Genomic DNA, 16,075 nt, shown 5'->3' with positions numbered 1-16,075 from the left:
CAACAGCCAAAGTGATCTAGAAAAAATATTTGTAGTTCCCTCACACCCAAGATATTATTCAAGAGCCTCATTAGCGCATACTTGTGAATTGCTTAATTGTGAGACTTGAGCTGGAAGCACAACTTTCTTGGCATCGACCTGCCAAAGTCTCTCAGCCTCTCGGCGTTGTGTTTTCAGTGTGAAGCCAAGGAGAGATAATCTGTCAGTTTATTGCTATAACCGAGAATTATTATGTGCAGAGAACATCATCCTAAATCAGCGTCAAGATGCCCAACGAACAAATTTGTGGGGCGTTTCACCTCTAAATATCCCATATAGGCTCGCAGGGTGTGCACGTGCGAATGGCACGCCGATCTTTTCCACCCCGGCGCACCATATTTTGTATTCATAGGCAATTTCGACGGCAAATAAAAGAATATTGCCGATGCACACCGCGTGTGTGTTGATGTGAGATGGAAATTCAAGACCCGCCACGCGGCCAGGATGCAATTTGGCAGGGCAATTTTCTCCTTCCCGCGCGAAAGTGTCTTCTCCACAACTCAATATCCTTTCTCTCCATATCAAATCCCATTCATCGATTCACTCTCGAAGCTTTCGGTAATTTCACTTTGAGAGACTTTTGACGATTGTTTCACGTGAGGTGGAAAAAACACACACACCTGGCGCTTGCGCTGCCAATCTCTTTAGCACAAGTATGCACTTGCCATAAATCACATTGTCACGCTGAGGGTGTGTTCAGGCATCTTCACTTGCTAAGGGGTGAATCACTCTCTCTCTAGCCACTGTATTGACTTTCCGGCAGCCAAATTGAAAGGGATCACAGCATGATGAAAAGTTTGAATCTATCGTCGAATTTACAGCTCAAAAATCCATTAAAGGATTGTGAATTCGTCACCATTCGCCATGAATTTGAAAAATTGAATTTGATGCAATTCCGCGAATTTTCACCAATTTCATATGTAACCAAAACTCGGTTACCATTCTGCATAACTGCACAATATTGTAAATTCGATAAACTCTCTGACGCTTTTTATAGAAAATCCATGTCGAAAAATGCACCGAATCTGCTCGTGAAAACTCACAACGCCACTCGGGCGCAGAATTAATTATTTTTGCCGGTCGAAAGGAGAGATATATACCACACCACTAAATTCCCCTCAGTTTTTTTTTGCATCTCAAAGTGCTCTCTCTAATTAATTTGTCACTCGGATACAAAACAGAAATCCATTTATCAGCAATACACAAAAGAGAGCTGAGTGTTGAGATACATGTGAAAAGTGGGTGATAAATGCTGAAAATAATTCCTTTAATCACATTAAACTGTGCAGGTTTTCTTGAGCGTGAGGGCAGGTTTTCCACCCTCTCTCGCTGACACACACCCATTGTATATTTTCACCATCAACACAAGACTGACATTCCCTAATCCCAGTCGAGAGAGACTCTCAGAGTGGCAGCGAAAAAGAGAAATTGAATTTCCGCTGTGCATAATTTGGCTAAAAGTCAAATTTTGCAGTTGCAGCCAGGAGAAAATAATCAAATATTTTTCTACCGTCGGAATAAAATGTGCAAATTTGCAATTTTCACCCGACACATGACACCCCCTGACGTGGATAAATATTGCTCCCTCGTGCAAAAATTTAATTTTCCACCGTCTGTTTAACCCGCTGAGTTTTTTTTGGGATTAAAGGTGGAATTATAAATTTTTCCTGTGGGTGGATTTATGGTTAGAATTTTAGCAGAAATCACCGAAATTCACCCTTATGAAATTCCTGGAAAAAAGAATATTTGATTCTACTTTCAACTGTGTCTGATGTGGGGAAGTTGAGAAGTTTTTTTTTCTCAGTGGAATGTGCTTAAAAGCATACAAATGAGAAATTAAAAACTCTTAATTATAATTCACTGCGATGCGAATAACTGAGAACGCACAAGGAATAATCAGGAAAAGCCCACCCGAAAGAGTTGTTTAACCAAAGGCTAATGGTCAAGGTCGACGAGGGGGGCAGATTTCACCCCTTTGAACACTCCCGAGTGTCTTCGAATTATGCAAATGAGACAATATCTGATTACGCAGTTGTTGATTTATTTTTATCTAAATTTATTCTTCCTCAACTTTGGCAAATCTCTGGAGGACGAGGGGCGTCTGCATTAACATAATAATATGAATTTTCCATGAATATTTTCCCCCGAGAGCACAAACTAACCATAACGAGTTTATGGTGGAAATCCATCATGATGTATTAGGACTGGAAGGCGAAAATAAAATGAGTGATTCGTCTTCTTTTGCCGCGCCACAACTTCGTTAAACATTGAGTTACAATCAGCCAAATAGCCGGCAGCAGTGCTCTTATTATCCATCACAAGACTCTATAAATTTACTTAATGCCTCCGCCATAGCCACGGAATTAGGTTAAGAATGCCCCCGAGTCAAATATTCATGGTCATATGGATAGGGATATTAAAGCTCCTTCTCAATATTCTTCGACGTCCGGGAAGAATTCCTCACGATACTTATTAATTCATCGATATTGTGTGGCTTTGGGAGACTCCCAGGGGAATTTAATAATAATCTTTCCGATCGCCTAAGGTTTATGAAAACCCAATGAAAACTCATGACATGGCAAAGGTTTTCACCGGGCAAAATAGCTGCGTTTTTTTCTCATCCGCAGAAAAAAGTCCCCTCAACGTTTCGCTAGTAAAATGTTTTATGTGAGGGAGGAAATTATGCTAAAATAGTAAAAAATGGCACTTTGGAGCCTGAGTAAAAAGCTCTCCCAACGCAAAAGTTGAAAGTATGTAAAGGGGAAATTTATGTGAGAGTTTCAACTTCACCTCCTGTGTGAATTATATTGAAACTTTACCACTTTGCAGCACAGTTCTTTTCATCTAAAATACCCGCAATAAAACAGTTAAAATTATGTCGGAAAAATACAGTTTCTTCGTACACACACAAAACATCTTAAAACCTATTGCGAAAAAGCTTCAGAAGGAGCTTTCTATTAATATGCTCGAGATGAAGCGGAAACTTTCGGCATTTTATGCCTCCCCCTTTGGGCAATTGATTTCTAATTTATGGGACTTTTGCGGCGAAGAAAAGGCCCATGGACGCGTCCATGGGAAGAGTGGCGAGAAAATTGGGATAAAGTTGCTCCGTGAATCCAATCAAGTTTGATTAGAGACGAGAAAATTAAGAGGAAGCTCAGGTGTGAGATATTGCAGATAATAAATACTCGATACATCTCCATAAGGCGTCTATAAATTGATGAACTTAATTGGATCTGTTCAGTAGTTTCGTGCTTTTATCGATTCTCTCGTCACTTTAGTCACACCTGAGGAGTAAACATAATACTTGAACATAGCGGAGGAAAATTGGGAATATTCTTAAAGCCACATTGTTCGTGTGGGGAAAATGTCCATTTATCTCTATTAGCCGCAGTATGAAATCCAATTTCATATAGGATTGGGTTTATTGGAAAAATTTGCATTTGGCTGTGCAATAATTCTACCTTAATTGTAAGTCAATAAAATGTATTGTGGCTTTGGCAACAAATATTGCAATTAACCTGAATGAATCCGCAATGCTCGCGAGTGTCTGATCAGCGTCCGAACGCCAATATTTGCCACACCGCATATCGAGTGTTGTTTTAAAGCCTTTGAAAAACCCGTCAATATCGCCCTGATAATGTTGCAGAATTGATTTGCGGGGTGGCGCACACCCAAAGGGCTCCTAATTAGCGACCCCATTTATTATTAATTCCCATAAATGACTGCTTCAATAAATAATTGAGTGCATCTGTCCCATTGATTTTCAATCACGTCCCTCGGTGAATTTTTCTGCACAGCGGCGAGCATTTTCAATTATCTGTCTGGTCATGTGTGTTGTAAAAATTCTGTCCCCAACGTTCGTGAGTCCCTTTTGTGCACGTTACGTGGCGGAAAATGTATTCAGGATGGGTTTCTAATCAGTTTTTTATTGTTTCCCCTCCGAATACCCAGACAAATGGTCATGAATTGCTGAAGAATGGTGGGAAATTTCGACAAAAGTTCACGTATATGTAGTTTTATTTTTCACTCTCGGGTAAAAGCTCAATGGCGAACTACATTTGGGTACAGCTGTAAATAACGCAAATATGATTTTTATGTTCCGCCCTTCGCCCCCGCCCACAATGTTTACGCCGCTGTGTCTGAATAAGTTGCAAATATTTTATATGCTGGGTCATTCATTCGCTGTGTGCGCTGAGGATCACCATCTGAGCTTCCACAGTGACACCCTTAGAAATATAAACCCCATCCCAGATGTCTCCTCAAGACCATATCGCACTGTATCGTCACTCTAAAGCGATACATTATCGTAAATAGGACGAAGATGGGCTCCGAGAGAGCCAAAGCTCAAAGGACTCCTTCTAAGCTCTATCCTATTAGGTGAATTATCATCACAAAGATTTCTCAATGGCAGCATTGGGGGTGTTTTGTGCTTAAAAGCTCAATTTCCGAGTAGTTTACTCGTTCTCCCCGGGCTTCCGTCCCTGACATAGAGAGACTCTCCACATATCCCAATAACAATAAAAAATATTGCGGTCTGCAGTTGTGGGGGTGGCTTTTGTGGGGTGGTGAAGATAGGGGGGAAAAAATGAAAAACATTCTATTCAGAGACTATATTACAATTTCTCTCTGACATTCAGCAAGAGGAGAAAAAGATAGAGTGGACAGATTTCACATGGATGCCTGAATAACCCTCAAATGGTCGAGGTTTTCCACTCGCACTGATAAAATTATTCCCTCTCTCTCTCTCTCTCTGTTGCCGGTAAAATGAGAATCATGCAAATTGTCTAGGACTTGACGGCTGTACAAATTCCTGCTCTACTTGCCAACAATGTTGTCAATTCGCATTTGAAGCAACCGAGAGAATTTATCAGATTTAACAGTGGAACAGTTTCCAACTGTGACTATCATCACTTCCTTCTCTCACCGCCTCATCATTTCATATTATATGCGATTTAATTCAGCGAAAAAGCTCTCCTCCGGCACAGTGCTTTTTCCCAACCTTCTCCCGACGGGCGGAAGAAAAAAAACCACCACGAGGACATTGCGAAAGGAGCTTTCAGTGCATCTGCTTGGAAGATTACGGTGTACTTGTCATCTGTGGCGACATGAAGGCGCACAAATGGTGTGGGCGAAGAGATGAATTGGCTCTTGAATTTTCCTGGCAATTCGAAAGCAATGAATATGTTGTGACGATGTGAGGAATTCTCAATGGGAAAATATGAAAGGCAGGAAAGTATTTAAGAAAATACCTTTGCAGTGGAGCCTTTTGCGTTATAATAGATTCCTTAATTATTCCGGTTAAATCGTGCCTGATATGATAAAGTATGGAAGGCATAAAATTCTCTCTCGCTTGTTTGTGCACAAGTTAATGGCATGCCCGAGCGCTCCGGGAAAGGTTAAATAATTCTCAGGTTTCAATTTTGAGACGGCAAAATGGAAAATACCTTCTCATGTTAGCACGTAATGCCAGAGACTTGGTCGTGGTGCGCAAATTGTAGATTAGAATCTCATATTTTAGAGAGGTGAAACTTGCCTCGATATGGAGTATGAAATGGAGGGTTGGCTCTTCAAATATAGAGTTTTGGACATTGTCGAGCGACTCCTCCACTATTTATTCAGTGTCTCTAAATTCAAAAGGACACACACACAGTGTGTGGGCATGGAAATAAACGGCCACACAGTCAACCCACATGCAGGAGGAAATAATTTCATATGAGGCACACACACTGGCCATGTGTTTTTCGTGTAACTCTCGTCATCGTGTAATTGTGACACTCTCGTAAATGACTTCATGAAACGAGATCCGGGGCTCTCGGGAGACGCAGCAGGGATAGGGCATTATCATTAAATTTGAATTAATTGTCTTGGTCTCTGGAGCTTTGCGCATTTTATCCATTCTTTACTTCCTGGGCTTTAAGTTCCTTCTTCGCACGTCGAGATTGCGGATAAATCTCAACACTTGCGAATTATTTATCTTTCTTCTCTGGACAGACACAAAATGCTTAGAGAGAACCTTTTAGGGGTTGAAAGTGGAAAAATATGCTCTTTGAGTCATTCTGTTGTTGTTTTAGCCTGAAAGTGAGTGTGTTTGTATGCTTTTGACATGATGAATAGAAAGTTCGGGGAATGAAGAGTGAGTTTGAGAAAGTCAACCCTTAAATTCTCCCTATAATATGCACCAAATATCCAAACGTAAAGTTCAAAGGATCCAACATGCATGTAAAGTTTTCGACTCACACAAAGTGCTGGTCAATCTCCCCATGAGAGAGACGGAAGAGGAAATTCTCAAATAAATGCAATTTAAAATTTAATGGAAAATACAGCCAGAGCGGAAGGGTGTGTGCGGATGAAAAAGGCATGAAACCCGGCGTATAAAGGTGGAAAATGGAGTGAGTGGAAAGCGGCCGGTGAGACGGAAAAAAAAACAAAGCAAAGCAGGAGAAAGAAAGTCGGTGGGAAATGAGGTTTTCACTTTGGTGACACATTTAATTATAATTGTGACACTTGAAGGGCGGAAGATAAATAACCGACACATCGAGCGTCTGTTCAGTGAAATTAATCCCATCGAAGTCAGTGAATCGTGCAAATTTGCCCTCTGGCTGCCCACAATTCCCCATCGCTTTTTCCCACCATTGCCGATTCTGCATTTACCATCACCCATTGTTATGCGAAGAGATCTGGATAACCCGCAGGACTCAACGACATAAATTGTGCGGATGTGAAGCGAAGAGAGCTCTCCAGACTCCAATGGGCCAAAACTATTGCGAAGGGTTGCTGGGGAAACCCTTTCTTGTCGATTGGATGATGAAATGGTCTAATTGAAATTTATCGACTCACAATTAAATTGTCGAAAATCTGATTAGCAGGAGAAATTGCGATGCCAAACTGGGTCCCCGACAAATTTTCTCCTCAATAAAATCTAATTTAAATATGAGCTACAGTACAAACTTACCGATAGAGCCTCTAGGCAGGGCAATTTCGAGTCAATCTCAGTCAATTTCTTCTCACAATTCACGCACACCTGCCGTTAAATGGAACCCAAACCCCGACGTCTTCAGGCGTACGGGGGAAAACCGATGGAAATAAATCTCCTGCGTGACACACTGGAGGTTTTCTCAGTACTTTTTTGGGTGAAAAAAGCCCACCTCGAATTGACAGGAACGACAGTGAAGCACCCTTTCGATGCGACACACACTCAGAAACTGTTTCTGTGCAGAAGGATTCTCCGGCGAGAGTCCTGCTCAGGAGGCACAAGTGCGCATGACGCGCAACTCAAGCCGGGATATCCTGATGTCAATTCAATCATGCCTTGCCACTGAATCTCGAGACAATGCTCGTCGCATGAGGCACACAATTGCACTTCAAATGACACTGGAGAGAATAAACTCTCGCTTAATCTCAAGAACATTTTCTCTAATCCTCAAATTTCATTTTGACTCAATGGCAGCACTCATTTCAGAGAGCTTTTAAAGCACACTCAAGGAAGTTTAGTGGGAAATTTTCATATAGAATTTTATTTGTGACAAAATATTGTCCTTTATATTCACTTGAATGTGAATTTTGAAGCACAAATTCGGTGGAAAATACGACAATATCAGTAAAGATGAAGAGACTGCATTAAAATAATAGTGTTATTCGACTATGAGTTTCGCACTGAAAGTTTCACAAAAGCACCGCTCGTAAATAATAAAAATATGGAGCATTGTGTGAATTTACAGGGCAATATTTCAACATTAAAAGAACTTTCCGCCAAATACCTTCGATGTGGGAAAAGTGTTTGGCGCGCTCATAAAAATTCAAAATTTATTAGGGAAAAATGTAGTTGAAATTCTAAAGTGGCTCTTTAGTCTCTCTTTCTTCCCACTTTCCATAAAATTTTATTATGTAACAAGTCATAATACCAAATGAGTTCGGATTTTCTATTAATATGCCAATACTGAACGGAAAGATTATCATGAGATTTTTTCCTCTAGTGTTCTGCCAAATTGTGTTTATGCTAAAGACACTTATAGTTGCTCACTTTAGACATTCTTCTCTCTCTGAGCTGTTTACCAGCCAAAAAAACTCCCTCACACTCGATCACATCAATCACTTTCTTTCCCACTGGAGCTGCCCAAACCTGCCCAGAATGAGAAAATCCACGCGGATTTTTCACTCATACCCTGTGAATTTTCATATATAATTGTGCGATATAGCGCAGATGTTTTGTGTGGTTCTCGAAATAGAATCACAATAAATATTGGCCTACAAGTACAACAAGTGTTAATTGAGATTTGCATATCCATTCTCAAATGCTAACACCCAATGAATTCCACGACTAATTTCACCCGAATTAATTGATAATATCTGTCTGCAATTGTTATTCCTGCATCGCAACTAATTAACCCCGAAATTCCTCGTCTCACCAAACCCAATTCTGCGTAAATTTAATCGCGCCACTTTGCCAGAAGAATACAAAGAGGAAGAATAGAAGGAGAAATCGGAGTCTAAAAATGCCCCAAACTCGCATTTACAAGTATTTTAGGAAATTATATTTTTAGGCGAAGACTTCCAAATGTGTGATATGGTTTTAAGAACAGGAGGAAAAAAAGAAATACTGAAAATAAATTGCAACATGTGTTCTTCTGGGGCGGAAAGGAGTTCTCGTTAATGTTTTCCGACATGCGGTGATGAGAAAACCCACAAAAATCAGATTTATAGCGTTATGCTACCTTTTGGAATATTTCAACTGACAATTTATTAACCATCCGCACTGTAAACTACACGAAAGGTGTGCGTCTGCTTCTTAAGAGTTCATCACTTTCGCGAAAATGACTTTTATTCTCATCATTTTTTTCATGTATTTCCTTGCTTACCTCATTTTGCAAAGTTTACTTTTTTTTCAATTTCAGAGCAAAACGAGAAGATGCTTAACATGAAAAGTTCTCAAGTAAGTTTCAGTGAGTCGAAATGACCAGCAAAAACTCACGTAAATTGCACTTGTGCATGAAAAAGTTGTTCCTTTCATTCCTTTACATCCTTCTCCGCTTCACATTTTTCCGCACAGCAAGGATGTGGTAATTAAAATAGAGCACTAATGAGTGAAAGAGCGTCCTTAAAATGCATTCAATATAATTCAATTTTTCGCTCACTCTTCTGCACTCAATTGGAAAATCTAAGGGAAAATCTGTCTATGGTTAATTACCCAGCATTTTGTGCACTGCAATTCTGTCTAAGCGTCTATTCCCTTTGGGAATAAATTAACAACAAGTCATTGCGTTAATGTCTAAATATTGTGCTCAAATCTGAGATGAAAATCAACACATTGGACGCTGAATTATCGGGTAAATTAAATCGATATTTCACATCAGATCGCTCAATTGACGCCTTTCCTTTCGCCACTGTTCTTGGGTGTTTAGTTGTGTGAATGTTTACAGAGTGATTGAAATTGAATCTGTTTTAATGCTGGTGACTTGGAAGCTGTGCCAAAAGCAGGGTGACCCAGCAAACCTTCACTATTGTTCATCGCGCGCGCGGCAGTTTGGATGATGAGACAAAGTGAGAGCATTTCACCCCGCCATTAGGCTAATTTTACATGTGCGGCTCAGGGGAGTCACACGATGACAGTGCACAACATCTCCCGGTGGGAGCGAGGAAAAATCATCGCTCCACCAATTTTCACGCACGCCCATCAAAACGTCATTATCTGGGTGTAATTCGGGCGGCGAGAGGCGCCAAAATTGCGTGCCCATGTGGCTCCAAAGATCAGGCGCGCTCAATCAATCGCGTCATGCTTATCTCTGGCACAAGGCGTGTGACGTCATGGGCAGAGTGAAATGATCCAACACCTAATAGCCGGTGCTATATTTAAATAAAAACCAAATCGTAATCGTCTCTTTAAACAGTCATGCCTTGGAGTGCCGACCCGTTGGAGCACAACAATGGACGCCACGCGTGAGGGGGAGTTGTGATGAGAAGCAGAAAGCGGCGCCCATTTGAGTGGGGGCTCCGCTGAGACTCCACATGAGACGCGCGATATCCTGTGGCCCCGCGGGCGCACTGTTTATTTGGGATATGTGCGCGCGGAGTCATTTGAGAAAGAGAACAGCAGAGATTATTCTCTTTGTGAAAACTCTTCCTGGCTTTTCCTATCTTGCCAAGGCTGAGCTTTAGCGGGCAAATTTATGACACAACTGTCACACTACATAGTTTACTCTCTGTCTGCACTCAGAGCAATTTGCTGAATTAATAAGTTACACATGGATTGACTTTCATTATTAACAACTCTGGATGATCTTTGGTAATATCTTTCACTCTATCATTGCTGATAGATTCTGTGAGCAATAACGCGAAATCGCACTGAAAATCAAATGTACAATTTAAATCAAGCTGATAAACTCTCAAAAACGTATTTTTCCGAGTGCAGAGAACATTTCTCTGCAATATTCTACCACTTCATCGTTGATTCACAGTGTTTATGACTCTACAAATTGAACATCGCAAGACAGGAGTCCATTTCCCTGAGTGTCAATTGAGCGGCAGTCAATGGGGATGCGTGGAGGGATTGAAGAGCATGACTTGGTGGTAATTTAATTATTCTGGGACAATGCACCAGAGCCAGTGTCACACACTTCTCCCTCGGACACTCGTCATTCTGCCTCAGTGAAATTATCACTGTCGAAAACGTGCCAAGACTTCGTGAGGCAGCGCGCAGTGAGAGGAGTGAAAAGTCATGGGGGTGTTTAAAAAATTAAATTACGCCATTCGCAACAGAAAAAAGGCACATCACGCCAAAGGGAATTCCAAATGCCTTCCGCAGTGTCACGAGTGATGTGCGAAAGGATGACTTTTTCCTGGGGGATTTTCTCACACAAAAACCCCCTCGAGATCCCCTCGCGAGTATTTATTTACAGCCGCGGAAAGAACACGAGAGTTTTCCCATTAGTTTTCACCGGTCGTCGACGAAAAGTTCGGGCTGTCGGGCCATCGAGCTGGTGGCTGTGCTCTTGCTGAATTTAACATCTTCAGTGAGTGCCCGAGCCTCGATCTCAAAGCTTCTCTCCGCAACCGGGACTAATCGTGTGTTTGTTCTGGTGGAAATTCAACGCCAAGAAAAGGATATATATATTGAAGTGCTTCTCTTGAGTGTCCGCAAAGGGAGAAGAGAAATCACGGGGAAAGAGTGCTGATGTGTGAGAAGATTGAATTTCAGTGAATCAGAGGAACAATGTGAGAGTGTATAATAAATCGACAAGACAGATTTTCATCATATTTCGTGACTATGGAACAGGAAATTTACGATTCAATATTATTATTAGTCGCATTAGTAGTCAAGTTCAAAAGCATAAGTTTGACCGAGCGGAACGAAGGCGGAAGAGTGTGATAAAATCTTTTTCTGAAACCGCATTGCTTGCGAGAAAAAAAAGCCCGGGAAAATTCTTTAGCCGCACAGCGGGAAGACATCAAAGACATCTTCAAAGCCCTAATCATGTCCACATCGTCTCTTGGGCGAGATGAGCGAAAGCCCATGATGGAGGCCTTCATGTTCCAGCGAAGAGTCCTCTTGGGCTGCACCGCCACAATTGGCCTCTTCGCCGTCATCTGGATCGTGGCCATCGCCTCTGAGCACTGGTTCATCGTATCCGGAGGACGAGGTATAAAATGTGCAATCGTAAAAGATACGCCAGCAATTCAGTGTAAATCCTTTCGAGAGAGTGACACGAGAATCGACAAATCGTTAAATTTTCACGAAAGTGGAGTGTTTTAGAGGAACAAAGTGAATTTTGTTGGCTCATAAATGCAACATTTATGCGGCTATTGTGAGGAATTGGGTTGCAATGTTTAATTAACTTCATGTGATGCATTTTGCGAACATAAAAATCCAATGTCACAGTGAAGAAAGTGTTGTTTGAGAGGGGAAAAACGCCCAAAGATTCAATTTAAATGGCACACATAAATTGTTCAAAAACAATGAAAGAAATTAAGACTTTGTAACAAATTTTCCATTCGTCTATGAATAGAGAATTTGTGAAATCAATAAATTCCTTGTGATAAAACAATTTTTCAGCAATAAAAATATATTGCAAATTATTGCAAATTCCTCCACATGCAAATGGCACAGCATTGAAGCCATAATCCTAGATTTCCCCCCTATAATTTCCGCCTCATTTGCACTCTTGCATATTCAACATTTTCATCTCTCAACATTTGATGCTCGAGCGATAGTGACGAAATGCTCATTCCGTGGCAGATGCTTCAATTGCATGAAATATAAGAATGTGGCGGAGAGACAGAGTTTATCTTTGAGCCGATTTGAACGCGCTCTGCTCTGCTATAAATATCACCCAGTCAAACTCAATAATTACACTGTATGGCAATCGGAGATTCTTTTTCACACCAGCAATTTATTGGTTTAATTGATTGCGCGGAAGAGCGAAGGAGCGCCCATTAATCTCACGGGCACCTCATCTCGGGATTTCCTGTGGACATCAACTGGATCCGCCAAATCACTCGATCGTCTTTCCGCCCCCTTTTTGTGTGCAAAAAGCTCTCTCTCACTCGCAATGAACAGTCTTTTCCATCGCAATTAGAGAGAAAAACTTTAAGGCACTCCGGGCATGGCTTCCAATGCCATTGCGCCACTGTTTACTCTCTGTGAGATGGGATTTTAATTCTGGCGCTATTTTCGATCAGGTGGGCGCGAGGGGCGGAAAACAAGAGACTAAAAATAATGTTCTTTCTATTCTGTTAAATTAGCAGGGGCACAAAAAAAATGTGCGAAGAAGTTTGTTAATGTGGTCAGAAGGAATCCCAAAAGTTTTGCCGACTGTAGTTTCACACGTTGACAAAGCAGATAAATCATTCTAGCGGAGTTTATTTAAAAATATATAAATATGAGAGTGTCGCTTTTTTTCGCCACTCTCTTCCACCCAAGAAACCACACTTATAATGTTTATGTATGTGCAAAACAAGAGAAAAACAGTCACACAATCGAGGAAGTTGGCAGGTTTATTGAGAAGGAGTCTCGCGGGAGACAAAGAGAAACAATTTCGGGCTCGTAATGTTGGGAATTTCTCTTTGGCAGGAATTTTCATCCCAGAAACGAGGAGGTATTTCATGTCATCGCACGCGGGATTGTGGCGGATATGTCGATATGGGCTGGTGCCCTTCGTCCTGGCCAATTCCACTGCGGCACGCAACTTCACGACTCTGGCCTACGTGAATGCCACGCAAATCAACCAGCTGAAAAAGACAATCGCCCGGGAGGAGTACGTGGAGGAGATGCTGGCGGAGGAGCTCCCTGATCCCATTGCAGAGATTGACGACAATCTGCGGAGACACTTGTTCGGACAGTGGGTGAGGGGGAACAAGATTGGCTTTGACGTCCTCAAGACGACGTTCAAGACACTCGAGTTCAACGGCACAGAAGATGGCCAGACAGCCGGCCGAGGACGATCGGGCATGGTGATGCTGAATCCCACGAACGTGTCGGCACTCAATGAGACCATCGGAGGCGCTCTGTCTACAGTCCAAGTCAATGAGACTTACGTGAACGTGATTGTCCCTGAGAGATTGCGAAATGCCTTGTTCGACGGCTGGGAAGACAAGTCTAAAGTGATTCATCTTCTCTGGTCTTTTGCCAGAGACATGGAGATTCCCCTCGGAATAATCTCGCCGAATGGCACCAAGCTGATCATCAGACCACCGCTGCCGCCCAAGAAGGGCAGAACGGACAATGGCTACGAGTACATCCCGTTCAGTGAGTGTTCGAAGACGCGAAATCGTGCGTTAATGCCCAAAAATCACACCTTTCTCATCAACAGAGCGCTGCAAGTACCACGACTTCTCGCAGGCCGATGATCCCACGAGCTCAGACCCCGCCATGGATGATGAGATAATCAGTGAGTATCGAAAGGGCCGCAAAAATAGCCCCGGGTGAAATGGGGATTCGAGAGCAGTGAAATTGCGACATTCTCTTGGCTCATCGCAATGCAAATCAGGTGTTTCGCGGATTTGTCACGCCGACCAACTTCACATGATTCCTCTTGTGAGGCAGAAAGTGCAAGATTTATTTCTATGCACTTTCCCTTGCTGATGGTCAGCATGAATTTCCATATTTTGTTGCAATAATTACAAAAGGTGTGATGAAGGAAAAGTTCTACATAAGTTTTTACACCCAGAAGTTTCACATTTTAATCACATTTCATTTCCTCAAAAGTTTCTGCGCTCTAATAAAATGCGCCTCATTATATGATTCATACTTTTAAACTTTCTCTCTGATTCTTTTTCTCACTTTCTGTGGAATATTCTATGTGATAAATTTAAATTTACAGACGAATTTAAATTAATATTGATTTTCCAACATTCTTCTCTTCTTCGTTTTCTCAAAATTGGCCTATGAAATTTATGATTTGTGTATGAAAGTCAAAACTTCTCCCTTTTTCTCAGAATTCAAGAATTCATTCAAATAAATTGAATAACATAATATTTTGATTGTTTCCTTTGTCAATCCTAAATGTATTCCGAAAAATTTAATAATCCTAAAGTAAAATTGTTGCAGTATAAAATCCAGATTCAAATTTTCTTATTTTCATAGAAGAAAACCTTTGAAAACAACTCAATATTGCAATAAGATTGACTTCAGTAAAGTGGAAAGAATTTCAATGCTGCAAAATTGAATATTTCATGAGAAAAAAGTGCATTTTTATGCATAAAATATCCTCAATCTTCAAAGGAATCTTCTCTGCAATTGTCTCGTTAATCTTGAAGAAATGATCTCATAATTTTTCTCCCGCTTGCAACACAACATGTGAAAAGTGAATAAATCAGTGAGATAAATGAATCCAAATGAGGACTTAATTTATTTCACTCCAATTTGTGTGTGTGTGTTTTTGTGATTTTCCGGAAAATCTACGATTAAGCCTTCAAGTATCTTCACGATGATTTACAAATGACTGTGTCACAACTACATTTTTCACTACGTATTTGAAGTGAAGGAAGGCAAGGAGAAAAAATTGAACGCCTGAGGTATTTCTGAGCGAGAAATAATTATGAAAACAGCCATAAATCACACACTGGGTTTTGTATACGGGGGAAAATTACTAAAAGAACTATAATTTTTTGCATGGGCAATTCTTTTAGAATAAATCCACCCACGCTTCACGAGTGGGAGACTAAAATTATCTCAACAAGTGTGGCTCTTCGTGAGACAATTAATTGATGGAAGATTCGCTCTCTGTTTTTCTTACAGATTACACGAGAACGCAGGCCACTTTCGCCGTGCTCACTCTCTTCATCATGTTTATGGGCTTCTTCTTCTCAATCTACACTTTCCTCAATCCTCGCTACATGTTCAAGCGTCTGGCAGGTGGAATTCACTTTATATCGGGTAAATAGAGAGGGAAGAAATCATCCCCTCGGCAATTGAACGGATATAGGGAGTGAAGGGAGGCGGTGGAAAAGCGACGGCTTCACTGAGGAGAAAAATCATTGCTGTCTCTTTGAGGCACTCAATTTATTCCTCTCAGTGCCACCATCGCATTTAGAGTCCATTAGAGAAAGTTTTACACACTCCTCCTGCATTTTATCGATTCACCCACACGCGATTCCTCTTCTCATTTGCATGTTCCCTCTTGTTTTCAGCGGCAACGAGTCTCGTTGTTATTCAGGTGCTGGCGGCTTCTATTGAATACCAAAAGGAGCATCTCGCGTACACCTTCCCCAAAGGAGCCACCTACAGGTATACAAGATTTCCCTGCACATCTACTCCTTCCCTACAAAACCCTTGACAAAACCCTCTTCTGCACTCCTCAGGTTCGGCTATGGAATCTACTTGGCGTGGATTTGCTTCGCCGTGAATCTCGTGTCGGCAATCCTGTTCTTCTGGTATTCAAAGAAGAAGAAAGGCTCCAAGGCGCCCACCGACGAGATGGGCATGGCTGATGAGCCCATCAACATTGGACGATAGTGATTTGTTGCGACAAATAAATAATTTCTTGCCTTGTTATCTGTTGAAACGACTCTCATTTTGAATAAAGGTCATTTTGAACGATTC

General features: G+C 41.4%; 1 protein-coding gene across 2 annotated transcripts; it reads left to right on the top strand.

Moving 5' to 3' along the window:
• Nucleotides 1-9,477: 9,477 nt before the first annotated feature.
• LOC132259376 (uncharacterized) lies at nucleotides 9,478-16,066 on the top strand. Of its 2 annotated transcripts, none has more exons than XM_059756984.1 (6): nucleotides 9,478-9,579; nucleotides 13,106-13,780; nucleotides 13,845-13,922; nucleotides 15,272-15,409; nucleotides 15,664-15,760; nucleotides 15,835-16,066. In XM_059756984.1, exons 1-6 carry the CDS (start codon nucleotides 9,567-9,569, stop codon nucleotides 15,986-15,988), a joined length of 1,155 nt encoding a protein of 384 aa, XP_059612967.1. In that variant the 5' UTR covers nucleotides 9,478-9,566; the 3' UTR covers nucleotides 15,989-16,066. The 2 variants fall into 2 exon arrangements, with proteins under 2 accessions (XP_059612967.1, XP_059612966.1); XM_059756983.1 differs by lacking the exon at nucleotides 9,478-9,579 and adding an exon at nucleotides 10,978-11,675.
• Nucleotides 16,067-16,075: the final 9 nt, after the last annotated feature.

Source organism: Phlebotomus argentipes, unplaced genomic scaffold (assembly GCF_947086385.1).
Source record: "Phlebotomus argentipes unplaced genomic scaffold, Phlebotomus argentipes genome assembly scaffold_18, whole genome shotgun sequence".
NCBI lineage: Eukaryota > Metazoa > Arthropoda > Insecta > Diptera > Psychodidae > Phlebotomus > Phlebotomus argentipes.
This window is presented reverse-complemented; position numbering and strand designations above follow the sequence as displayed.